At 39.8% G+C, this 25,349-nt stretch overlaps 1 protein-coding gene and 1 long non-coding RNA gene across 2 annotated transcripts; one reads left to right on the top strand and one right to left on the bottom strand.

Moving 5' to 3' along the window:
- The first annotated feature begins 2 nt into the window (after positions 1 to 2).
- On the top strand, positions 3 to 8,499 carry Acod1 (aconitate decarboxylase 1). The gene is made up of 5 exons (XM_015498714.2): positions 3 to 141; positions 3,244 to 3,405; positions 4,248 to 4,337; positions 5,716 to 5,921; positions 7,100 to 8,499. Exons 1-5 carry the CDS (start codon positions 130 to 132, stop codon positions 8,049 to 8,051), a joined length of 1,422 nt encoding a protein of 473 aa, XP_015354200.1. The 5' UTR covers positions 3 to 129; the 3' UTR covers positions 8,052 to 8,499.
- Positions 8,500 to 17,044: 8,545 nt separating this feature from the next.
- On the bottom strand, positions 17,045 to 25,349 carry LOC125616310. The gene is made up of 5 exons (XR_007346934.1): positions 25,216 to 25,349; positions 22,669 to 22,839; positions 19,674 to 19,896; positions 19,093 to 19,147; positions 17,045 to 17,745 (listed from the first exon to the last, which is right to left on the bottom strand). It is a non-coding gene; the product is annotated as an uncharacterized LOC125616310 (long non-coding RNA).

Here is a 25,349-nt window from a genome sequence, read left to right as displayed (position 1 = left end):
AAATAATAGAAACTCCAGAGTTAGAACAAAGCAAAAGAGCTTGAGAGGAGTGAAGGATATAAAGGCAGCCACAGAGTCAACAAACCACTCCTCCAGCTCACTTCTGCACCAAACTTCCTCTAGAACAGCATGATGCTCAAGGTATTGTGGCATTTTTTTGTGGCTTGCTTAAATCCCCTTTCTAGCTTACTCCTTCCTTTCTCAATCTCCTCGCTTGCCTTCTCAAATTAAGAGATGCCTGCTCTGCTTTTAAAAAATGGCATTTTAACTGTCCTCATAGCCTCTGAGCTCCCTAATTAACTATGGGTTAGCTCTCATCGGCATTTTACAAATGAGAGACATGATTGTGATGTATCATATTAGGAAGAAAATGGATCATTGTAAACTCACTGAATTTTAACCTCTTAGTTCTATGAGACTTTGTGACATAGCCAGGTTGCATTTCTAATTATCTGCTTGCTGTCACAGTCCCCACCCATTAGTCCCTTGATAATGTATTTTGAAGCAAAAAAACATCATGTATGGTTTGGCATTCTAGAGAGTTTAGTACAGTGAGTTCACAAGAATCTGAGAATTTAATTATTAAATGACTGCATAATGTGCCTTAATTTATACATAAGTCACAGTATTTTGCTAAAAAGGGATGTGAAGATCATGAGAAAGTCAAACAAATCAGAAAGACATTTTAGACAAGACTCAGACAGCTGAGCAGCTGTGTGTTAATTTCCCTCATGCTCCCCTCCCCCCAGGGCCAGAGAGGGGCCCTTTGTTCTTTGGCTTATTGTGGGTGAGAGGGACAGGTGTTCAGGACTTGTCAGGGGGTCCCATGGGCCCCACCTTAGGGCCTCTTGTAGGTTGATGTTCCACCCACCTCCTGGACACCATGTTGGCACCCCTGCTTGCTCCCCAGGCATACACCTGTCCCCAGAAAGCAACCCAGATTCAGATCCAACCCTAAAGGGCTGACTTTTGAATACATATCAAGTTTTTCAATGCATAGATGATTCTTTTGTTGTCTACATGTCTTTTCAAGAGAACATTTATTACATACAGTTAAAAACCTTCAGTGGTTCAAGGCATTTCATTATGTGCCTGGCACTCAGTGTCACTTGCTAAATGATAAGGGGCTTCCCATCCCTGCTCTAATGATCACATCATTACATCAGATACCTCATCTACAAATGGTAGCTTTAAGGTGTCTGGGAATCTCTCACATTGAGTTCAGTGCTAGGGCACTAAGAACCCCTGTTCTATTAACCCCTCAGCCTGCAACTAACATTGGTAAATGAGGTATCAGATGCTCAGAGACAAAAGAAGTTGTGCAATGATGCAGTCTTTTTCTTTTTTAAATCTTTTTTTTTAAATGCAGTCTTTAGACAGGGAAGAGAAACTACTTATCATTCACCAAGTGGCACTAAGTAGCAGGCATATAATGAAATGCCTCCTAAGATTGGAGGTTTTTAACTATACATAATAGATGCTGTCTTGTGAAGACATGTTGACAACAAAAGAATCATCTGTGCATTGAAGAAATTGATATTTAAAGGAATTACAAAGTACTTCACTACTGCTTATGAAATGCAAATCATCCTATACTGCAAGTTTTCATTGTCTGGTTTGTGGGTAGCAGCAGAATGTTCCTTCCCACTGGGATCAACACAAGGCACTTCAGAGTCAGCAAGTTTGCAGGATCCCATCATCACAGAGCCTGCTCCTCCTCTAATATCTTCTCTTTTGGCAAGTGACACTGTCATTCCCCCACCCATAATGTGGGCTACTTCAGCAGCCTCTTAACTGCTCTTGTCTAGCCAACTCCAATCCATTGTCTACATGATTACCAAAGAGATCTTTCCAAACACAGTGCTGATCAAATCTCCACCTTCTTATAGAAGGACTATGGTTTCCCATTGCATCAACTCTACATGCAGCTCTGCAATGAAAGTGTATCAAATTCATGCTGCCACCACCCCCTCCAAGTCCTGGCCTGTACTGCTACCCCTTCCTTTAGCCTCCACCCACATCTCCAGCAGCCTCCAGGTAGTCCCTACCAACAAGAAAGAGCAGACAGTGGTTCTCCAGCTCACTGTATCATGTCAACTTTTCCAGTAGCCATATTTTTTAAAGTAACAAGAAATTGATGCATCTATATTATCATAATATAGAAATGTTGATATTAATGTCAAACATTGATTCAGCATGTAATCTATGGTTTTAAATTATTGAAATACTTTATATTCTTTTTTTTCTTCTAAGTCTTCAAAATCCAGTGTTCATTTTATTCTTATGACACATCCTGGTTTGGACTAGCCATATTTTAAATGCCAAATTGCATAGTACCATTTTGAACATAACAGCACTAGAGCACTTAGGAATCTTCTAGAAGGCTGGGGGTGTAGCTCAGCAGTACATGAGGCCCTTAATTTGATCCCCAGTTCCACACACACACACAGACAAAAAAAAAAATAAAAACATAGAGATCTGACAGAAAAGTGAATCCCCATGCTAGGCTTCCAAAGGATCTGGTTCTGGAGAGAGTCTAATTGTGGTGGTCTGGGGGGACCAGAAATGTTGGTTTTCGAAAAGGAATCCCAGGTGGTCCTAATGTCCATGTTCCTCAAACAACATCTAAGGAAATGTGGGCTTACTAGCTAAATGCCCTGATTTTGGAGTTAGACCTACAGGGGTTTATATCCAGATTCCACAATTTAGGAGCTGTGAAAAATAGTGACTTCCACTCTGTAGGTCTCAGTCTCCTCATCTGCTAAGTGCAGCACTTTTCTGGAACACTTCTGGGTCAAGCACCAACCTAGACACTTTTGGGTATTTAATGGATGATGTGTCTGAAATACTCTGCACGGTACCTGGCCTGCCTCTAATAATGGCAGCTCTTAGCTGTCTGCATGCAGTCCACCTCCAGCCATTCTCATTTCATGGGTGAGAAGTCCCCCCATCCTCCCCCTCAGACCCTCTGTGCTTCCTTCCACCATCGCCCACCATGCTCTGTTGTCATCATCTGCTCACTAATCTCCACTTAGGACAGAACCTGGCTGTGCATCTCCACATCCCTGGGCCTCATGCAGAAGTGCTTGGTACACATCATTTTTTTAGAAATAGAACTAAATTTTATCAACTGGGTTTTCTCTAGTGGAGCAAAACTCTTTCCCTTAAGGTCTCTTGTAGAAAAAAAGTATGCAAATACAAAGTGGAGTGTAGCTCTGTTCTAACCCTCTTTCCTATATGAAGTCTGTCACAGAAAGCTTTGCCACCTTGATCCACGGCTTAAAAGTGGGACACCTGACTGATGGAGTTATTCAGAGGAGCAAGAGGATGATTCTGGATACTCTGGGTGTTGGGTTCCTGGGAACCAGCACAGAAGTGTTTCACAAAGCCAGCCAATACAGTAAAGTAAGAGACTCAAAGTTTAAACTACAATCAAATATGTGTGCATGCCTGCTCTGGGATAGACTGAGAGATGTGTGCATGTGTTCTGTTTATTCTATACTTGGTTTTTGTTGGTGGTGGTGTTGTTTGTTTTGTTGTTTTGCAGTACTCCCCAATACTGAACCCTGCACCTCATGCATGCTAGGCAAGCACTATACCACTGAGCTATAGTCCCAGTCCCCTATACTTAGTTTTATAGATAATGCTCAATGTATATATCATTGTTCTATACTGTTTTGTGATTCTATTTCATTATCTGATTTTAAAAATTCATTCATATCTTTTGCTATGTTACTGTTGAAAAACTATTCACTAGTAATTTCTCATAGATTATTATTACAACCAAAAGTACGTTTTAACCCAAAAATCATAGAAGCAAAGGCACCTACCACAGACCATTCATTCTTGCAAAGACTTTAAGATTGTCTGTGGGAAGGCTGGTCAAGGACTCTGAGCAGAGTGAACATGTATGTACAGATGTAGCAGCCACTCTCCACAGGATGCACTTGGCATGAATGGTTAATCCCCAGTATTTACCCCAAGAATAAATAACGATAAATTTAGCCTCACTTTCCTGAAGCACTTCCAGATCACAATCTTGGATTGAGCAATACCATCTCTCCCTTTTTTGGGTAAGGTTCCACATTCTTCTACAAGGTAGAGAGAATTCCAATGACTAAAAACTTCTATCACTGGGTTCATTTAAGGACTATGAACAAAATGTCTCCACAAAGAGTCCCTCTTGAAATGCTGACTTGGTGTGTTGTGCTCTATCTGTGTCACTGACCTATGTTCTTCTATTCCAGATCTACAGTTCCAATATCTCCAGCACTGTTTGGGGTCAGCCAGACTTCAGGCTCCCACCCACATATGCTGCCTTTGTTAACAGTGTCGCTGTAAGGATGTTTACAGTGTCTTTTCAAATACTAGACTATCATCATAATTTTAGAGCCAGAAAATATCTTAGAAATTATCTTTCTTATTTTACATATGAGCTCATTGAAGTTCAGAGAGATGAAGTGGCCTGCCCTTTCTCTCCTAGGCAGTTATTTCAGTTTTCACATTTTTACAATAAATGTATGCTTTTCAAAAAAATTGTGAAGTAGAGAAAATGAAAGGATTTAGATTTAAAAAGACCTTCAAGGTATTCCAACTCTAAACCTTGGATATGTATAGCAAAAAATTATAAAACCCAACATATTTTCTTCTCAATTCTTTCCATTGTGAACAAAAGTTTCCATCTAGCAATGCTATTTTCATTCATTCAACAGGTATTTATTAAGAAAGAAAAAATGTTCATATGGTGTTTATATTTTCTGAATGAAAAAATCAGCACTTCTCATCTGACACATGATTTTTGTGGTTTTTTTATTTTCTGTGTGTCAGGAAAAGTCTACAAGATGTAATTTAGACATGAACATATTGGGATTTCCAAGATGTATTTGTGATTTATGGTGACAGTAATCCAGAATACAACAGTCAGACCCAATGACATGTTCAGGAATAAATGCCCAACTGACAGTAGGAAACACACCAGTCACATCAAATGGATGTAAAATCTATTTAAAAATCAACTACTGGTTATTATTATTTCATATATGGGAGAAAAAAACAATGGGTGGAGTGAAGAAGAAGAAAACCCTACAGCAAAATAATGACTTGGGTTTGAGTGTGCTGTTCTTACAACTTCTCTGAAAATTTGAAATTATTTCACAACAAAGAGATATCATATCAGGCCATAACATATGGCCTGATATGAAATGGATGATAGTAAACTTTTAGTGTCAATTGTTTAAAGGGTGGGGGACACAGAAAAGACAAGATCTGTTTTTAAAGGAAATATGAATCTTTCCAGTAGCTCTAGCAAGAGGCAAGATCCTGGGGTTCACAAGCTCCTCTCCAAGGTCCTGCTCTCCTCTGGGCAGAGGAACAAGAACCAGGGCCCAGAAATGTGATTAAGAATCACAGTTACAGGCTGGCGTTGTGGCTCAGCAGTAGACCGCTCAAATGTGTGAGGCCCTGGGTTCCATCCTCAGTACCACATCAATAAAATAAAGATGTTGTGTTCAACTACAACTAAAATAAATAAATAAGTATTTAAAAAAAAAGAAGAAGAAAAAAGAATCACAGCTAAATCTCAGGTTTTAATTTCAGGGAATCAGACTGAAAAAAAATCTTATAGCAAACAAGGTTATTGCTAAATTAACCCTTTGCTGATCCCAAAGATGACAAATTCAGGGAAAATTTGAGGGTTTTGTTTGTCTATTTATGCAGATTCACTCAATGGATTTTGATGACACATGGCACCCTGCCACCCACCCTTCGGGGGCTGTTCTTCCTGTCCTCACAGCTTTATCAGAAGCCCTGCCTCAAAGATCAAAGTTTTCTGGCCTCGACCTGCTGCTGGCTTTCAACGTTGGTATTGAAGTTCAAGGCCGATTAATGCATTTCTCGAAGGAAGCCAGTGACATACCAAAGAGGTATGGAGAGAATTTGCCCCATGGGCAAGCAGCCACATCTGCTTCACCTGCCAGGTTATATCTGTAGAGCTTTCTGGCTTAGAAGCTAGCTCAGCTGAAGACGTTAACATCAATGCTGGTGGATAAGGCAATTCCAGTCACTTACCAAACCCCATGTCAATATACAAGAGTGTGGTTTCAGAAGTGCTAGTGAAAACTTCCTTTGGATTTAAAAAGCCTATGAAACAATCAAGTCCATGAAATAAATTGGGGCCTCTCATCCCAAGGTGACTAATTGTAGCATTCATGATACTTTGAGTATTCCTGATCTCATCCTCATAGCACAATCTACTCTGATATTCAAAGGATCCTTCAGACTAATTACAGCATTCAGAATATCCTAACCTTGACTGTTCACCCCATAGATCAAAAATGGCCAAATATTGGCTAATCATATAGTTCAATAACATTTATTTTGCCATGAGCTCCATCCTGCTAGGAGAGGAATACATTGGAATACCAGGTAGTGAACTTTCAGTTTCTACAAGGCCCTCAATTCTTAAAGTTATTTCAGCAATCAGCAACTTCTGCCTTTCTGGAAATAATAGTACCATTTATAAAGAACTTTCCGGAAGTTAGTGTTCTAAACATGTGAATTCATTAAAAGCTCCCAAGCCTTATGCATAGACACTATTTTTATCTCCGAGAAACTGAATAGTTTTACTAAGATCACACAGCTATTAAGTGGAAGAGCAGAGATTTGAACTGGGGCAGTATGACTCAATTATTGCTCTTGAACACTATGAAATACTGCCCCTGGTTGTTAGGTGGATTTGTGTTAGAGTCTGTAAACAAGTCAAAATAACACCTGGCATTTTGCCAGGGGAATGTTAAAGTTCGTAAACAAGTCTGGATGGTGCCTGGCAAAATGTCAGAGGGAGTGGTTTGAGAAGTAACAAAACCGAGCCATTAGGTGTAGAGATTCCTGATTGGTTGACTGATGTATCTAGTTTATGCTAATTAGATAAGCTGTGTGGAATGTATAAATACTGCTCCTGTCCTGCAATAAACGGCTCCTACTCCTGCTGTATCAACGTACACAAGTTATTCGTCACCCCCCGATTATTTTGCCCAGCCAGCCGGGCTGCGGCACCTGGTGGATGAAGTTTTCAAACCTCCAATTCTGTTTTGCTTTTCAGATTTCATCCCCCCTCCGTGGTGGGAACTTTGGGTAGTGCTGCTGCTGCATCCAAGTTTTTAGGGCTCAGCCTGACAGAGTGCCGAGAGGCCCTGGCTATTGCTGTTTCTTATGCTGGGGCACCTATGGCAAATGCTGCCACCCAGACCAAGCCCCTTCATATGGGCAACGCTGCCAGACACGGAATAGAAGCCTCTTTTCTGGCAATGATGGGTCTCCAAGGAAACAAGCAGATCTTGGATTTGGAGACAGGGTTTGGCGCCTTCTATACCAACTATTCCCCCAAAGTCCTTCCAAGTCTGGATTCTCATGCTTGGCTGCTGGACCAGCAGGACGTGGCCTTCAAGCATTTCCCTGCGCACTTGGCTACCCACTGGGTGGCAGATGCAGCCGCATCTGTGAGAAAGCACCTTGTGCGTTCGGATAGAGACCTGCTTCCTGCTGACCACATCGAGAGGATTGTGCTCAGGATTCCAGACGTCCCTTACGTAAACAGGCCCTTCCCAGACACGGAGCACGAAGCCCGTCATTCCTTCCAGTATGTGGCCTGTGCCATGCTGCTGGATGGAGGCATTACTGTCCCTTCGTTCCAAATACAGCAGATCAATAGGCCGCAGGTCAGAGAGTTGCTCAGGAAAGTGGAGCTGGAGCACCCTTCGGACAACCTGCCAAGCTTCAACACACTGTACTGTGAGATGAGCGTCACCCTCCAGGGCGGAGCCACCTTCACCGAGCGCTCAGATACCTTCTATGGGCACTGGAGGAAACCACTGAGCCAGGAGGACCTACAGGAAAAGTTCAGAGACAATGCCTCCAAGACGCTGTCCTGCCACACAGCGGAAAGTCTCATAAAGACAGTAGAAAAGCTGGAAGACCTAGAAGTCTGTTCTGTGCTCACCACACTTCTGAAAGGACCCTCTCCTCCAGAGGCTTCCAAATTATCCAGCATGTAATCAGTGTGCCTCACAATGTCCCCCAAGGCTCATCAGCATCTAAATAACTTTGCACAGGGTGGGGGTGTCAGTGATTTGCTTTATAAACCGGGGTCTGCTGGCCAGTCTGCCCAGGTACAAAGCAAAGTGTCAGAAGCCCGTGCTTTGAATTAAAGTCTCTTATTTTCCGGGTTCAGGAGAGCCTCCGCTGGGATTTCTTGGTGCAAAGGTGAGACGGCCCCGTTGCTATGGTGATGCCCTGTTCAAAGGAGGTTCGGTGCTTACCACTGGACTCAGTCTTGACCCTGAATTCGGACCCCAGCTGCTGGGGGTAGAGAATTATTAGCGCAAAAAAGATCAGAATAATTGGCTTCCCAGAACTTTGACCTTGGACCTGTGCGCTTTCAAGAAACTTTCTCAGAGAAAGCCCTTTTGATGTTAAAACCTATATAATAAACATGCCAAGCTAGCTCTGTGTCACTACATCACCATCAGGGTGTAACGTCCCACCTGATCTCAGCTTTCCCTCTATGTGTGTCTGTTTGTCTTTTAGAATTAATCCCCCCATCGCCCCTCGCCCGGTTTTCTGAATTCATGGTGGTGCACTTCTCCGCAGCAAGGTGGAAAGAGTCCACCTTGTATATTTGCAAGGAGTCTTGTGCTATAAATTTTGTAGGACTATCCAAATTGCCTTAATTAAGACAATAAATATTCAAGAAAAAATGATTTTATAAGCATTCCAAAAAAAAGGTGAATATTAAGTTACCTGTGATTTGCTTGTAATCTTTTCAGAGTAATTATTTATGAACTTAATAAACCTTCAGGCTTTAGAGAAAGATGACCCTGTATGCTGTTTGCGCCACAGGGGTGGGGCTATGGTCTATTGTGCCACCACAGATTTCTCTGACAATGGGTATTGCCTGTCCCTCCACAGCATAAGGGGTGTTTTGTGGGATCAATTGGTTTGATCCTGCCTCTGCTTGATGTATCTCTGAGAGTGTAACCAAGTAGCCCTTGGCTTCTGTTTCCAGCAGTCTGGAAAAGTCTGGAGAATCATGGTTTTAACCTTTACAATATACTTTACAATACATACCACCTTTTAGTACAAAAAGTTTTTGAGAAAAATGTCACGAATAAGTCAGAGAAGCAAGAAAGAATAAAAAGGGGAGCAGTCAGATGTGCAGGTAATTATATATTAACTGTATGAAATAAAAATTGTGTTATTTCATACAGTAAATATATATATATAATGTAATATATAATGTATGATATAATATATATAATATTATTTCATACATTATATATTAAATTATATATCATACATTATATATGAAATAATCATTGTTATTTCATACAGTTTATTGTCACATGGAACTAAAATAATGCAACATTAGCAATCATACATAACGTGTGCTAAATTTCTGGTGTTATTTACAAAACAAAAAGGCAAAGCTCTTAACTCTGACTATTGGTTGATAAGTGTGCATGTTGAAATTTCTTTTTTTAATTTTTTTTTGTAGTTGTAGATGGATAGCATGCCTTTATTTTATTTATTTTTGTATGTAGTGCTAAGGATCGAACCCAGTGCCTCACACATGCTGGCAAGTCCTCTGCCACTGAGCCACAGCCCCAGACCACAAGTTGAAATTTCTCAGGTAACCATTTGAGAACTACAGGAGAGCATATCACTTCCAAGTTAAAAGGAGGAGAAAAGTAGAATCCAATCATCATCATCATCATCATCATCATCATCATCATCATCATCCAAGGGAAGGAAAGGAGAGGAAAAGAAATATTTAAAAGGACATATAGAAAGCACCATATGAAATGGTAGACAAATACATCTGAAAATTACAAAATAAGTAAATGGACTAAATGTTCCAGTTAAATAAAACCAAGATTATCTGAACATAGTTTTAAATCCTTAATAGCTTTATTGATGTCCAATTTACATATCATTAATTCACCCACTTTAAGAATACAGTTGAAGGAGTTTTAGTAAATTTATAGAGTCATCCAAACATCACCATAATCCAGTATTGGAATACATTCATCACTCCAAAAAATTCCTTTGTACCCATTTGTAATCAATCCCCATTCACGCCTCCATCTCTTAACAAACAATGATCCAGCTATAGTTTTGTCTTTTCTGGACAATTCATATAAATGAAATCATATAATAGATAGTCATAGGTATCTGGCTTCTTTTTTTCTTTTTTTATTGATTTATTTATATATGACAGTGGAATGCATTACAATGCATATTACATATATAAAACACATTTTTTCATCTCTGGTTGTATATAAAGTATATTCACACCAATTCGTGTCTTCATACTTGTACTTTGGATAATGATGTTCATCATATTCCACCATCATTTCTAATTCCCTGCCCCCTCCCTTCCCCTTCCACCCCTTTGCCCTATCTAGAGTTCATCTATTCCTCCCATGCTCCCCGTCCCTACCACACTATGAATCCGTCTCCTTATATCAGAGAAAACATTTGGCATTTGGTTTTTGGGGATTGGCTAACTTCACTTGGCATTATCTTCTCCAGTGCCATCCATTTACTTGCAAATGCCATGATTTTATTATCTTTTATTGCTGAGTAAAATTCCATTGTGCATATATGCCACTTTTTTTAATCCATTCATGTACTGAAGGGCATCTAGTTTGGTTCCACAGTTTAGCTATTGTGAATTGTGCTGCTATAAACATTGATATGGCTGTGTCCCTATAGTATGCTGTTTTTAAGTCCTATGGGTATAGACCGAGGAGAGAGAGAGCTGCGTCAAATGGTGTTTCCATTCGCAGTTTTCCAAGGAATCTCCATACTGCTTTCCATATTGGCTGCATCAATTTGCAGGCCCACGAGCAATGTATGAGTGTACCTTTTCCCCCACATCCTCACCAACACTTATTGTTGTTTGTCTTCATAATAGCTGCCATTCTGACTGGAGTGAAATGAAATCTAGAGTAGTTTGGATTTGCATTTCTCTAATTGCTAGAGATGATGAACATTTTTTTTTAATATATTTATTCATTGATTGTATATCTTCTTCTGAGAAGTGTCTGCTGAGGTCCTTGGCCAATTTATTGATTGTGTTTTGGTTGGTTTTTTTTTTTTTTTTTTGATGTTTAACTTTTGAGTTCTTTATATGCCCTAGAAATTAGTCTCTATCTGATGTGTGAGGAGTAAAAATTTGCTCCCAAGATGTAGTCTCTCTGTTCACCTCACAGTTTGTTTCTTTCGCTGAGAAAAAAAAAACAAACTGTTTAGTTTGAATCCATCCCATTAATTCCTGATCTTAATTCTTGCACTATAGCAGTCTTATTAAGGAAGTTGGGGCCTAATCCAACATGATGAAGATTAGGACCTATTTTTTCTTCTATTAGACTCAATGTCTATGGTTTAATTCCTAGGTCCTTGATCCATTTTGAGTTTAGTTTTGTGCAAGGTGAGAGATAGGGGTTTAATTTCATTTTGTTGCATATAGATTTCCAGTCTTCCCAGCACCATTTGTTGAAGAGGCTATCTTTTCTCCAATGCATGTTTTTGGCCCCTTTGTCTAATATAAGATAATTGTAGTTTTGTGGATTAGTCTCTATGTCCTCTATTCTGTACCATTGGTCTACCAGTCTGTTTTGGTGCCAATACCATGCTGTTTTTGTTACTATTGCTCTGTAGTATAGTTTAAGGTCTGGTATAGTGATGCCACCTGCTTCACTCTTCCTGCTAAGGATTGCTTTAGCAATTCTGGGTCTCTTATTTTCCCAGATGAATTTCATGACTACTTTTTCTATTTCTATGAGAAATGTCATTGGAATTTTGATGTGAATTGCATTAAATCTTTATAGTGCTTCTGGAAGTATGGTCATTTTGATAATATTAATTCTGCCTATCCAAGAACAAGGTGTGTCTTTCCATCTTCTAAGGTCTTCTTTGACTTCTTTCTTTAGGGTTCTGTAATTTTCGTTATATAGATCTTTCACCTCTTTCATTAAGTTGATTCCAAAGGTTTTTTTGTTTGTTTGTTTGTTTGTTTTTGTTTTTTTGAGGCTATTGTAAATGGGGTAGTTTTCCTTGTTTCCCTTTCTGAGGACTTGTCACTGATATACAGAAATACCTTTGATTTATGAGTGTTGATTTTATATCCTTCTACTGAATTCATTTATTAGTTCTAGAAGTTTTCTGGTAGAATTTTAAGATCTTCTAGGTATAGAATCATATCCTCAGCAAATAGTGCCAATTTGAGTTCTTCTTTTCCTATGTGTATCCCTTTAATTTCTTTCATCTAATTGCTCTGGCTAGTGTTTCAAGAACTATATTAAATAGAAGTGGTGAAAGAGGGCATCCCTGTCTTGTTCCAGTTTTTAGAGGGAATGCTTTCAATTTTTCTCCATTTAGAATGATGTTTTTGCCTGGGGCTTAGCATAGATAGCCTTTGATATATGTTCCTGTTATCCATAATTTTTCTAGTGTTTTGAACATGAAGGAATGCTGTATTTTGTCAAATGCCTTTTCTGCATCTATTAAGATAATCAATCATATGATTCTTATCTTTGAGTATATTGATGTGATAAATTACATTTATTGATTTCTGTATGTTGAACCAGCCTTGAATCCTTGGATAAATCCCACTTGATCATGGTGCATGATCTTTTTGATATGTTTCTGTATTCAATTGCCAAAATTTTATTGAGAATTTTTGCATCTATGTTCATTAGAGATTTTGGTCTGAAGTTTTCTTTCTTTGAGTGTCTTTGCCTGGTTTTGGAATCAGGGTAATATTGGCCTCATAGAATGAGTATGGAAGTGCTCCCTCTTTTTCTATTTCCTGAAATAAATTGAAGAGTATTGATATTAGTTCTTCTTAAAGGTCTTGTAGAACTCGACTGTGTATCCATCTGGTCCTGGGCTTTTCTTGGTTGGTAGGCTTCTGGTGGTGTCTTCTATTTCATCACTTGATGTTGGTCTGTTTAAATTGTGTATATCATCCTGATTCTATTTGGGCAAATCATATGACTTAAGAAATTTGTCAATGCCTTCAATATCTTCTATTTTATTGGAGTACAGTTTTCAAAATAATTTCTAATTATCCTCTGTATTTCTGAAGTGTCTATTGTGATATTGATATCTGACTTCTTTCACTTAGCATAAAGGTTTTGAAATTATTCCACATATGTATCAGTATTTTATTCCTTTTCATCTCTGGGAAGCATTCCATTTCATGCATATACCACATTTTCTTTACTCATTCACTAGTTGATAGCTGGATTGCCACCAGCTGTTGAGTAGTGTGTCTCTATGACTATTCACATACAGATCTTCGTGCGAACATTTTTCCATTTCTCTTGGTAGAAAGCTGGATCGTTTGGTAAATATATGTTAAATTTTATAAAGAGCAGTGTGTAGTGTATCTCTATTATGTTATATATTTGCCAGTGTTGGAAGCAGTGATTTGAATTATGGCCTTGATAAGAACACACTTGTGATGGGAACTCTTGGTACAAAGATGCCAGTTGAGAATGCCCAGTTGCTATGGTGATGGCCTGCTCAAAAGGAGGTTCTGTGCCTGCCATAGAGCTATCAATCTTAACCTGAGTTCAGACACATGCTTCCAGAGGTAGAGAATTATGAGCACAAGCTGATAATTATAATTTGGGACCTCTAATCTTTGACTGTGGCTCTTTGTGAAGAAACTTTCTCACCGAGAATCCTTTTGATATTAAAATCTATATTATAAACATGCTGAGCTAGCTCTGGTTCATTACATAGCCATCAGGGTGTAATGTCCCACCTAGTCCCAGCTTTTTCTCTCCTGTGTGTCTGTCTGTCTTTTCTGATCTCCCATTGCCTCTTGTCCAGTTTCTGAATTAACCACCACACAGGTCACAGCATGCCAGCAACAGATAAGTATTCTGGTTTCACTTCACTCTCACCAACCCTTTTGGCCATTCTAGTCAGTGTCTAATGATATCTCACTATGACTCCTTCTTGCCTATTTTTTGCCAGTTCTTTTAATTGGCTTTCTTATGGTTGAGTTGAAAAAGTTTATTATATATCCTGGGTATAAGTCATTTAGAAGATATGTGTTTCATGAATATCTACTCCCACTCTGTGTCCTGTCTTTTTTTCCCCTTCTTTTTTTTAATGGCATACCTTGATAAATTTCAAATTTTATTCTGGGGCTGGGGTTGTGGCTCAGTGGTAGAATGCTCGCCTAGCATGCACAAAGCACTGGGTTCTATCCTTAGCACCACATAAATGTAAAATAAAGATATTGTGTGTCCACCTAAAACTTAAGAATAAATATTTTTAAAAATTTTTTGATCAAGCCTATTTTACCATTAAAAAATGTATCATTCCTTCTTTGAGTGGCATCATAAGGCATCTTCCAATACAGAAAGTTTAAAAGCAGAAATATGGGAGAAATATGGATAGAATATTAACAAAAGAAAGCTGGAATAAATGTTAATATTCCATGCAATAGAATTCAAACAAAAAGTGTGACTAGGAATAAAGAGGATGCCTACAAAATAAAATAATTTTAAAATATTTATTTTAGATTAATAACAATTCTAAAATGAAATAATTACTAAAATAATTTGAACTACAAGGAGAAGTAGATACATGTTCAGTTGTATTATTTCTAACATTTCTGTCAGTAATTGACATTTCAAGGAACCAAAAATAGATGCTAATATCTAAATATAACAACATACATTTACATTTATACAATAGGAATTCTGCACCCCAAAATTCGAGAATTCACAATCTTTTAAAAATTTCACAGAACATGTACAAAAATGTACCATACAGTTGCCATAAAGCAAGCCTCAACAACTTTGCAAAGAACTGGATCATACATATTAAATTCTCTAATTATAATGCAATTATGTTAAAGATTAATATAAAAAGAGATAATTAGGAAAGCTCAAAATGTTTTTTAAGTAAAGAAAACTTTTTATTTCTTTTTTTTTTCTTTCTTTTGTGTGTGTGTGTGTGTTGTGTGTGTGTGAGCGCCAGGGATTGAACCCACAGATGCTTAACCATAGAGTCATATCCCCAGCCCTTTTTTTTTTTTTTTTTTTAATTTTGAGACAGGTTCTCACTAGATTGCTTTACAGCCTCACTAAGTTTCTGGCCTTGAACTTACAATCCGCCTGCCACAGCCTCCAGAGCCACTAGAATTATAGGCATGCACCACCATGCCTGGCAAGAAATCTAATTCTTGGATCACAGAAGAAATTATAATGAAAATTATAAAATATTTAGAACTAACCAATAACAAAATTATTATATATTAAGGATTGTAGTACTTTGGAAAGTGCTGTATTCCCCTTGTTGGGTTTGTATCATCTGGATGGTGCTCTTCCACAGAACATGTTATATAACTGATGAATTTGAATACAGCCGATCAAAGGGGATATAGATAAAGTCATTTCTATTGTGATCTTGGGGCAAAATTTTAATTATTGTCCTTTATCAGTATGTTTCAGAAATTTCTAGAGACAACATTTAATAATATCCTCAGATAAACCCTGACAGATGCATCAGACCAACAGTAGATGGTGGGGAAGACATTCTCTCCTGAGAATGAGTGGGAAAAGAGCAGCAGGGTGACCTTGGCATTGGCCTATGAGTCAACTGAGTTACTTGAAGGCAGAGTAAATGGGGGAGGGGTGGTCTGTGGAGACAGGTTAAGGTTCCTCTTCACTGGCAGGCCTGTGTGCCATTCACTCACATCCCACCCCCACACCAGAGTCAAACAGGAAGTAGAGAAAGACTGACTCTCCAAGTTCCTTCCTAGATGGTTCCCTTCTATGAGAGTCAAAAGTAAGATACTTTTTAGAAAAAGTGCTAGTGGACCTTACTTTGGAATGGTAGTTTGAAGCTGAGCCCTTTTGTCCCTTCCTTGCATGAGGTTGAAGAGCAAGCCCTGCTTGTGATCTCCTCTGCCCCAAGAAAGCTGGAAATGTGGGCTCAAAAAATATCAAGTCAAGGCATTATGGAAAATGCTAGAGTTTTCCCTTCCATTTCTTTGAGGAAAGCAACTAAGGATGCTACTCAGCTCACTTTTAGTGTCATAGACTTTCTGTGCAGGCCAGCGACCCCTCCACAAGGATCAAACCAGACCACTAGTGAGAAACTCACCTGAGGCTCCAGTTCATTGCAGAATTCCTCCCTGCATTTCTGCATCTCCAGCACACACCTGGGGTCCTGAGTCAAACTGCCTGAAACCAGACACACTTTCAGGAGCCCCAGTGCTGGCTACAGTGTGTGTTTGGGGGATCCCCAGGACCACATGCACCTTTGGTGATTCACTGGAAGGATACGGGATGTAGTGTCCTTGTGGCTTTGGCTTATTACAGTGTAACAATGCACGACAGAAACAGCAAGAGAAAAAGAGAGAGAGAAATTCATGCACTGGCTTCACTCTCTCCTTGGCGGGGGTCACGCTGAATGTACTCCTTTTTTCAGTGATGAAAAATTCATGTGCACGCAATGTTTCTACTATAGGAAAGACTCAGCCCTCAAAGTTTTAACTAGTGGCTGGTTAAAGCAGGCGCCCTCTGCCTAGCAATGATCTGAATTCTAAACTCAAAGAAGGAAAGCAGCCGTCCAGTATAAATCAATTTGCAGGGAGCCACTCTTATCAGTCAGGGGTAGGTCAAGTGCTAGTTCCCAGATGCTTGTAAGCTGCCCTATTGCTGCAGCAGCTTCAAGCCTCCATGTTACCTATTTTGCACAGATTTTCTCACCCCAAAAACACTTCATTTCCTGTTTGTGTGATTTTGTAGGGTAGAAAAATGTTACCCAAACTTGGACTTCTTCACACAGGGACTTGCCACTGCACCATTGCACCTGCTCCTTGAGCTGTGTGTTGTATCACCTGATGGGGAGCAAGCTAGACCTGATGGCCCAATCCACTTAAAGCTGTCACAGACCAAAGAGCTGCAAGGATTTTAACTCAGTCACTTACAATGAGAATATGTGAGTTTTAAAGGAATTTTTATAAATTATATTTATAGCAACTTCACTTGCAACTAAAAGAGAGAGAGAGAGATAGAGAGAGAGAGATCACAGTCAGATAAGTGCTCTATGATAAGCCCCAGGGACCATTTTAAGCCTGTGTAGAGAAACTGCAGGGGATGCTAGGCATTCATTCAGTTCAAATCATTGTGCTGAGGGCTTCATATGCACCAGGGGATGTGCTTGGTGGGGCGATGGAGCAATGAACAAAACAGGCAAAACCTCCTGCTCCTGTGAATTTACAGTCTAGTGTGGAATAGACAGACAATAAGTAAAGAGGAAAGTCTTCCGTGCCATGATTCCTGCATCTCTGCCATGGTAGGAAGGGCGGCTTCTAGAAGCTGAGTTGGGTTCAGGGACCAGGAGAATCCAAAGCATGTGACCCTTCCCTTCATGTATTTAAATAGCTTCCTGGGACTACAAAGGACATGTGGCACTATTATAGCATCCTTGTCAATGCTAGGGGGACCTGCCTGCACAAAGTGAAGCTAGAGGGAACCCAAGAGGGACAAAAGTCCATTTTTCTCTCCAGCAGAGCTCTGCGGTCACGTTCAGGTATGTATGTGTGCGTGCAGTCCCTTCTCACCACGACATTCACCTGAAATAGTGCAGTTTGAGGGGTTGTTGTTGTTGTTTAATCACTCAGAAATTGCTTCACTTATCCTCTCTTCTCCAACCCTATGTAAAAAGGAAAAGGAAAGAAAATAGCACAGGATGAGTGCACAGAAAGCAATAATTCAAAAGATATCCAAAGCAGATGAGTGTTTTACAGGTAACTACTCTGATTCCTGCTAATACCTGGGTGTCCAGCAGTTTACAGATGTATAGCATATCCAAAAGGTATGATATGCATAGTACCTTTTTTAAAGTGACATGGCTTTATCCAAATCATGAATAGAAAATAACTAAAATTAGTTCAGTTGTAAATGGAGAAATTGATATTCAAAGATCACTATCTCACTTAAATTCTCCCTGCTTTTTGTCATGGTTATTATTAAAAACACATCAACCCACACAGTTATAGTTGGTGCCTATGAAAGGAACCAGCCTGAAGATTCAGGAAAAACTCTAGAACAGCCCAAGGTCCATCTGTTTGAAACATGGCATGAGAGTGTTGCTTCTAACTTTAAAGACTGGAAAATCTCCAGGCGCGGTGGCACACACCTGTAATCCCAGGATGATCACAAGTTCTAGGCCAGCCTCAGCAACTTAGCAAGATCTCAAGATAAAATAAAAAAACGGTTACAAAATAAAAAGGCTGGGGATGTTGCTCAGTGGTACAGTGCTTGCCTACCATGTGTAAGGATCAATCCCCACACCATGGGGTGGGGGTGGGGAATCCTGAAAATAAAAATAAAAATAAAAATATGCTTACATAGAAAACATGATAATTTTTTTTAAAAAAAGGTTTTTTTGCTCTTTTATTTCATTTATTTATCTTTTTGTGTGATGCTGCTGAGGATCAAACTCGGAGCCTCACAGGTGCTAGGCAAGTGCTCTGCCACTGAGCTACAGCCCCAGTCCCTGTGCTAAATAATTTAATGATGGTTTTTATGAGTCAAGATCACATTTGAGCCAGGCATGGTAGTGCACACTTGTAATCCCAGTAACTTGGGAGGCTGAGGCAGGAAGATCACAAGTTCAAAGCCAGCCTCAATAACTTAGTGAGACCCTGAGCAACTTAGCAAGACCCTGTCTCAAAAAAAAAAAAAAGAAAGAAAGAAAGAGGTGGGAGCTGGCTCAGTGGTTTAGTGCCTCTGGGTTCAATCCTTTGTATAAGGGGGAAAAAAATCACATTTGAAGTACCACAATCAAATGGTAAAATAATTCATTTGGTTGGAGCTATAGTATTTTTACTTGGGCAAATTCTTCTAAATACCATAGCTGATGCACCACTTTTCTAATACGCTATAAAACAACCCCCTATCATTTTTCCTGCCCCAGCAGAAATAAGCCAAGGGGCTATGCCACAAAAGCAAATGTTGGTGGCATTCTGTTGGTTGCATCCCCATGGGGCTCACTCACATCCATGTTATGTCTAGAATTCTGTGCTGCAGCATCGCTGTCATCAGCAGCAAACCTATTGGATGAGAAAACCTAACTGAGTGGGAGAAAATGTTCTTAGGTGCCTGAAACCATGATTGTGAAAAGGGTTAACACCATCAGTTCCTGGTGGACTCTCAACACTGCAATATTCAGAACCGAAGCTCACAGACACATAAGAGATCTGTTCCAAGAGAATTCATTTAAATATCCAATTAGTAAGAAAAATGAAGGCCAAATTTACTAGGATCAATAGGAAACAATCAAAGCAATTTAATCCACACAGCTGAAGGATATAATAAAAAGAGAACTAATATGTAGAATTTTTTCCTTACAAAGCAAATCAATGTATTTTGAAAGAATAAGTCTTCCACATGATTCAAAGCCTTCTGGTCTCATCACCTTAAACCATAGTCCTTGCCACCCCCACCTGCAACCTGAAGCCAATTAACCAAATACTGCATCCACATAACTAAAGATTATTTGTCAAGCTATCAGAACTGCAGTCACATTAATACTCATCAGGAGGAAGGAAAAGAGGGAGCACTGCAGAACCTGTTTACCTGGCCGGGAACTTTCCATCTTCTGCTTCCTCTTTGTCCCTTTGGATTGTCACCCTGATGTACTAGAATCCACAAGCAGGAAGGCTTTGGCTGTCATCCCAGGGGAAACACAGCAGCAGCCGCTGGGCCTTCCAGCAGAGGGCAGAGCAGGAAGGGTCCTTCACAGAACTGTTGACAAGGCAGTCCTTCCCTTCCAGGGCACCTGGGGTCACTGCAAGACCACCTGCAAAGACAGAGAGTGGAGGTTAATGAAGGCAGCTGACAAGAACATATGAATGATCTGACACTGAAAGCAAGGGCCTAAGGTTCAATAGTTACACGTCTACCTATATCAATTATCCATTTATTAAGTATCCATTTATTCCAACAAATTTCTTACTCTTGAATAAAACCCCAATCTGTCTCCCCATTAAATCTATAAAACTCTTAACTTTTATGGAAGCATAATTTCCAAAGCAATAAAATCAGGACCCTTGGGCAAATCCAAAATGAATATATCAATCATATTAATTAATGAATTAGATGTTAAATCTGTCCCAAAGAACATTGGAGAAGACAAGGAGAAGACAAGAGTGGATTTACTCATGTTATCTCCCTTGATCCTAAAGCCTTAAAATAAAATGTTGTAGAAGGAGGAGTAGAAAAAGAAGAGGAGGAGGAGGAGGAGGAGGAGGAGGAGGGGAAGAAGAAGAGGGAGGAAGAGAAAGAGAAAAGGAAGAGGAAGAAGAAGACAAAAAAGAAGAAGAAGAAGAAAGAAAGAAAGCCTGGATCTCTTGTGTTAAAATATTCAACTAGAAGACCATCAGGCTGAGATGTCCCAGCACCTTGGGCTCCTATATCAGCAAGCAGAAAACCAGCTCAGAGTGATGATAATACCCTACAAAAATAAAACTGAAGCAATCAGAGACTACCAACTAACCTCCAACTAGGAACTTCCCACTTTAACCAATCAAATATTTTATTTGTCTTGCTTCCAAGAACACCTTACAAAAGTTTTCTTCTTTTGACCCTGAGGGGGAGTTCTGAATTGCTTGTGCACTGGTACTGCCCAATTCATATATGAATGTCTGCCCAAATAAACCCACCAAAATTTTAATGTGCCAATGTTTATCTTATGCTTATTCTGGGGAATGTTGGCTCTCATGTAAGGAGCCCACACAGGTCTCTTGGTTATACAAAACCCAAGACTGCCCCATGGAATAATGCATGACTTGAAAGCCAGCCCAGCCACAGAACTGAAAACACCACTGTGGATAACCAGCTTAGTCAAGCCTTCCAATAACTGCAGCTGCATCAAAGCCCATGCAAAGTCCAGCTAAGCCCAGCTGGCCAAGCCACAGAACCAAGGAAATGAACTATGGGTTAACTATGGGTTAATTTGGGGTGAGGGGGATACCAGAAATTGAACTCGGGAACACTCAACCACTGAGCCACATCCCCAGCCCTATTTTGTATTTTATTTAGAGTCAGGGTCTCACTGAGTTTCTTAGTGCCTCGCTTTTGCTGAGGCTGGCTTTGAGCTTGAAATCCTCCTGTCTTAGCCTCCCAAGCAGCTGGGATTACAGGTATGCACCACCATGCCTGGCCAACTCACTCAGTTTTGATAGTGTTTGTTACCCAGCCATAAGAATCTAAAATACTATTGGTTGTCAGTTTTTCATTGCTGTGACAAATGCCCATCAAAAACTTATAGAAAAAAAAAAAAGATTTATTTGGAGCTCATAGTTTCAGTACCTGGTGGACTAGATCTATTGGGGCCTGAGGAGAGGCAGAACATCATTGGAACCAGGGCATGGTGGAAGAAAGTGCTCAACTTGTGGCAGCAAGGTAGCAGAGAGAGCCAGAGAGGAAGCAGCAAGGGACCTTTCAGGACACACCCTACCTTACTCCAACTACACTCTACCTCCCACAGTTTCCGTCACTTCTCAATAGTCCATTTAAACCATGAATCCATCAAATGGATTAATCCACTAATGAGGCTACAACTCTCAATCTAATCATTTCCTAAAAGCCCATCTCTGAAAATTGATGCATTGGGGACCAAGCCTTTAACGCATGAGTCTTTGGGAGTCACATCACATTCAAACTATAATAACTATGTATGTAAAATAGCAGTTAGAAACCTATTTCAGTAGATACATACAAATATCAATAAGCAACTCATTCCTGGACTAAATAACAGTTCCCAGTCATCAGCATGAGACACCTCCAAGTTGTTTCCCAAAATTTCAAAAATATAGCAACTCTTGAAATAAAATTGACTTTGCTTTGAAAAAAACCAAATATGTACAATTCCTTCTGAAGAGAATTAAATAATAAAAAGTCAAGGAAATATCCGAAACACTTATAAATCAATCTTTAATTTGAAGATGTGACTATTCCAAAAGTGCACTGAAAAGGTCCAGAAATAGGCAAACCTTCCACTGTGATTTCCAAAAAGCCTTGAGGCCTCAAAGTCTGGACTGCATGCCACTGCCACTTGTCACCACCTGCCTTGTAACAAGATCTGCCTATGACTCATGTGTCCCTTGAGAAGCAATGGTACAGAGGAGTGCTTCCTAAATTTGTCTGCATGTGAGAATCATCTGCAAATCTTAAAAATTCTAGCCATCAGCCAAACCAACAAAAACACAATTGCAAGAGGTGGGACACAGGCTTTGATGGCTTTGGACTCCATCAGATGCAGCCAAGTTGAGTAAGCAGCGGTTACTCTAACTGGAGCACTGAGGAATCACTTGGGGCACACGAAAAATACTAGCATTGGTTTCTGCCCCAAGCGAGTCTGATTTAACTGATTCAGATGTAAAGCCCAGCATTAGTTTTTAAAAGCCTCCCAAGTGGTTCTCATATGCAGTGAAGTTTGAGAACCACAGACCCAAAGCCTTGCACAGATGATCAAAATAGTAGCTGGCAGCACTGGCGAGGAAGACAATTTTAATATCAGTGAGAATTAATTAAAATGAACAGTTGGTCTCACAGCTTTCAGCTAACTTACTGGTAAAATGACAGCATCGAGCTCACTGAAGTTCATGTCTGCCAAATCTTGAAGGTCCCATGGACTCTCCTGGCACTTTCCTCACCCACATTTCTCTTCTCTTCTGCTGGGCTCTCTTTCAAGTGATTAATGATGTGCATCTGCTCAGCATTAGGAGCAAATACCTTCACCCTCAGAAATAGAAATAAAAACAAAAACAAATGATGTCATCACCCATATGAAAACAATCAAGCAAATAAATCTGAGTCCAAAGCAGAAAAGAAAATCAGAAAAAAAAACCACTAAATAATTCCATGTGCATTCAGGGCCGTACCAGCTGCAAATGTTACAACTCAACCACAAGAAAGAAAGTACAGGACCTTCCAGGGGAAGAAAAATGGAGCTATAAATTAGTTTCTATAAATAAAAGGAAATCACATAGAGGTTTTCAAATAAATAGATATATTCTTTTTAAAGAGTTGGAGGAGAGGACCTAATTTCATGGTTACCACCACATAGGGCTCAAAACATGGAGGAATTGGCTGAATCAGCCCTTGCAATCTTTTCAAAGCAGTGATTCTCAGCCCAGAATGCACATAAGAATCACCTGGGAAGTTTAGGGGCCAATAGACTAGTTAAATGGGACTTTCTGGGGAAAAAGAGCCAGCCTGGGCATTGCTATGTCTTAAAGTCTCCCCGGGTGACCCTGATCTAATACAAATGGGAGCTAGAACTCAGGGCTCTGAGTGAAAATCCCAAGAGACTTTCATACCAAGATCCTGAGTAAAACATTTGGTAGGTCTCACTTGACCTGCTTACATGCATTTAACCCCACCAAACTCTGTATTAATACCCCCAGTCCACTTTCAGAAATACTCGGTGAGAAAAGGGATCACTCTAGTTTCCCTGTCCCCTACCCTTGGTCACAAGAGGGAAGGAAGGAAGCTCAGAGGAGCCACCTGTATGCTGGTGTGTACCTTAGTCCGTTTTCTATTGCTACAACAATATACCTAAGGTTGGGCCATTTATAAAGGAAAGAGGTTTATTTTAGCTCATAGCTCTGGAAGTCTAAGTGCGTAGCACTGGTATCTGTTTGGCTTTTGGTGAAGCCATGTGCTGGTCCAGGCATGGTGGAAAATCAGAAAGCAAGTGGACATTTTATGAAGGGAGAGATCACAAGGCAAGAGAGTCAACCAAGGAAGCTGAACTCTCTTTACAACAACCCATTCTTTTTAAAAATAAATATTTATTTTATGTGGCACTGAGAATCAAACCCAGTGCCTCACTCACGTGAGGCAAGCACTCAACCACTGAGCTACAACCCCAGCCCCAATAACCCATTCTTGACATAACTCACCTACTCTCACAAGAACTTCATTAATTCCTTAATGAGGATGGTGCACCGCAACCTCATTGTCTCATGAAGGTCCCATCACCTCTCAACAGGGTTACATTGGAGAGGAGATCTCCAACCCATGAATTTGGAGAACAAACATTCAAATCATTGCATGGAGCCTTTCAGTCCTATCTTCTTCATTGGTTTCTCTAACTCAAAGCTTACAGGTCCACTTTGCCACAGAGTGCACAAAGCTGGTCTGAGTCAAACATCCCTTGACTCTCTGAGAGACTGTCATTAGAGCTAAAAAATTATAAAATCACGAGTCTTAGTTTCCTGTTACTAAACTTTGTATTTGACAACTGTAGGGCAGGCCCCAAATGGCTGTAGTTAGGCTCCCTCACCAAAACTTCCAGTGGACTATGTTTTTAGTGTGTAGTCAAGGTCATAAACACTCTGATTTAACATATCTACCTTAAGGTCATAAACATTTGCTTGTGAGCATGTGCCCACTGATATAACCTATTGACACTGTGTCTTCTTTGTCTGTCTGCATATAAAAAAGGCCTGTGGAGGACTGGGGTTGTGGCTCAGAGGTAGAGCGCTCGCCTGGCACGTGCGAGCTGGGTTCCATCCTCAGCACAACATATAAATAAATAAATAAAGGTATTGTGTCCAACTACAACTAAAAAAATAAATTAATTAATAAAGAAAGTAAAGCTAACATGTAAAAAAAGGCCTCTGGAAAAGACTGGGGGGGTGCTGCAAATAATTAGGAACTGGCTGGGGGATAAATGGAACAGGTTGGGGGCTAAAGCTGGAGCTGGGGTCTGGTTAGAAGCTGCTGCCACCTCTGAATAAAGCAAGTCCACTATTCCAACTGTGCTTTAGATCTTCTCCCACATGTTGGGATCCAAAATCTCTTTACCACAGTCTGAGCCTCCTCCTGACAATATATAGATATAGATATAGATATAGATATAGATATAGACATAGATATACACACACACATTTTTTTCTAAACATTCTTCATCATATTTTCATATTTACTCATAAAATTGAGTAACAGTTTCTATCTTTGTTGTGTGCATGTAAAAGATATATTCTAAGCACATGCATTTACATGCACACACATGCACACACATCTCCTATTATTAATCTGAAGGCCATAAACAACACATGCAAAGAAATGTGGATTTGATTTTAAACCAATGATTCTGCAAACAGATTACCTTCAGTTGTTTGTAGAATTAATGGAATCCACCTGCCCAAAGAGTGAAAAATGTTTTCAATGTGTGCATGTCCCTTGGAAACTTTAGCAGGCACCAAGGCATTTGCTGCATTGCTCTCAAGAGCAAATAAGTCC

This window comes from Marmota marmota, unplaced genomic scaffold, assembly GCF_001458135.2.
Source record: "Marmota marmota marmota unplaced genomic scaffold, marMar, whole genome shotgun sequence".
In the NCBI taxonomy this organism is placed as follows: Eukaryota; Metazoa; Chordata; class Mammalia; order Rodentia; family Sciuridae; genus Marmota; species Marmota marmota.
The sequence above is the reverse complement of the archived record's forward strand: the minus strand, read 5'-3'. Positions and strand labels throughout refer to the sequence as shown.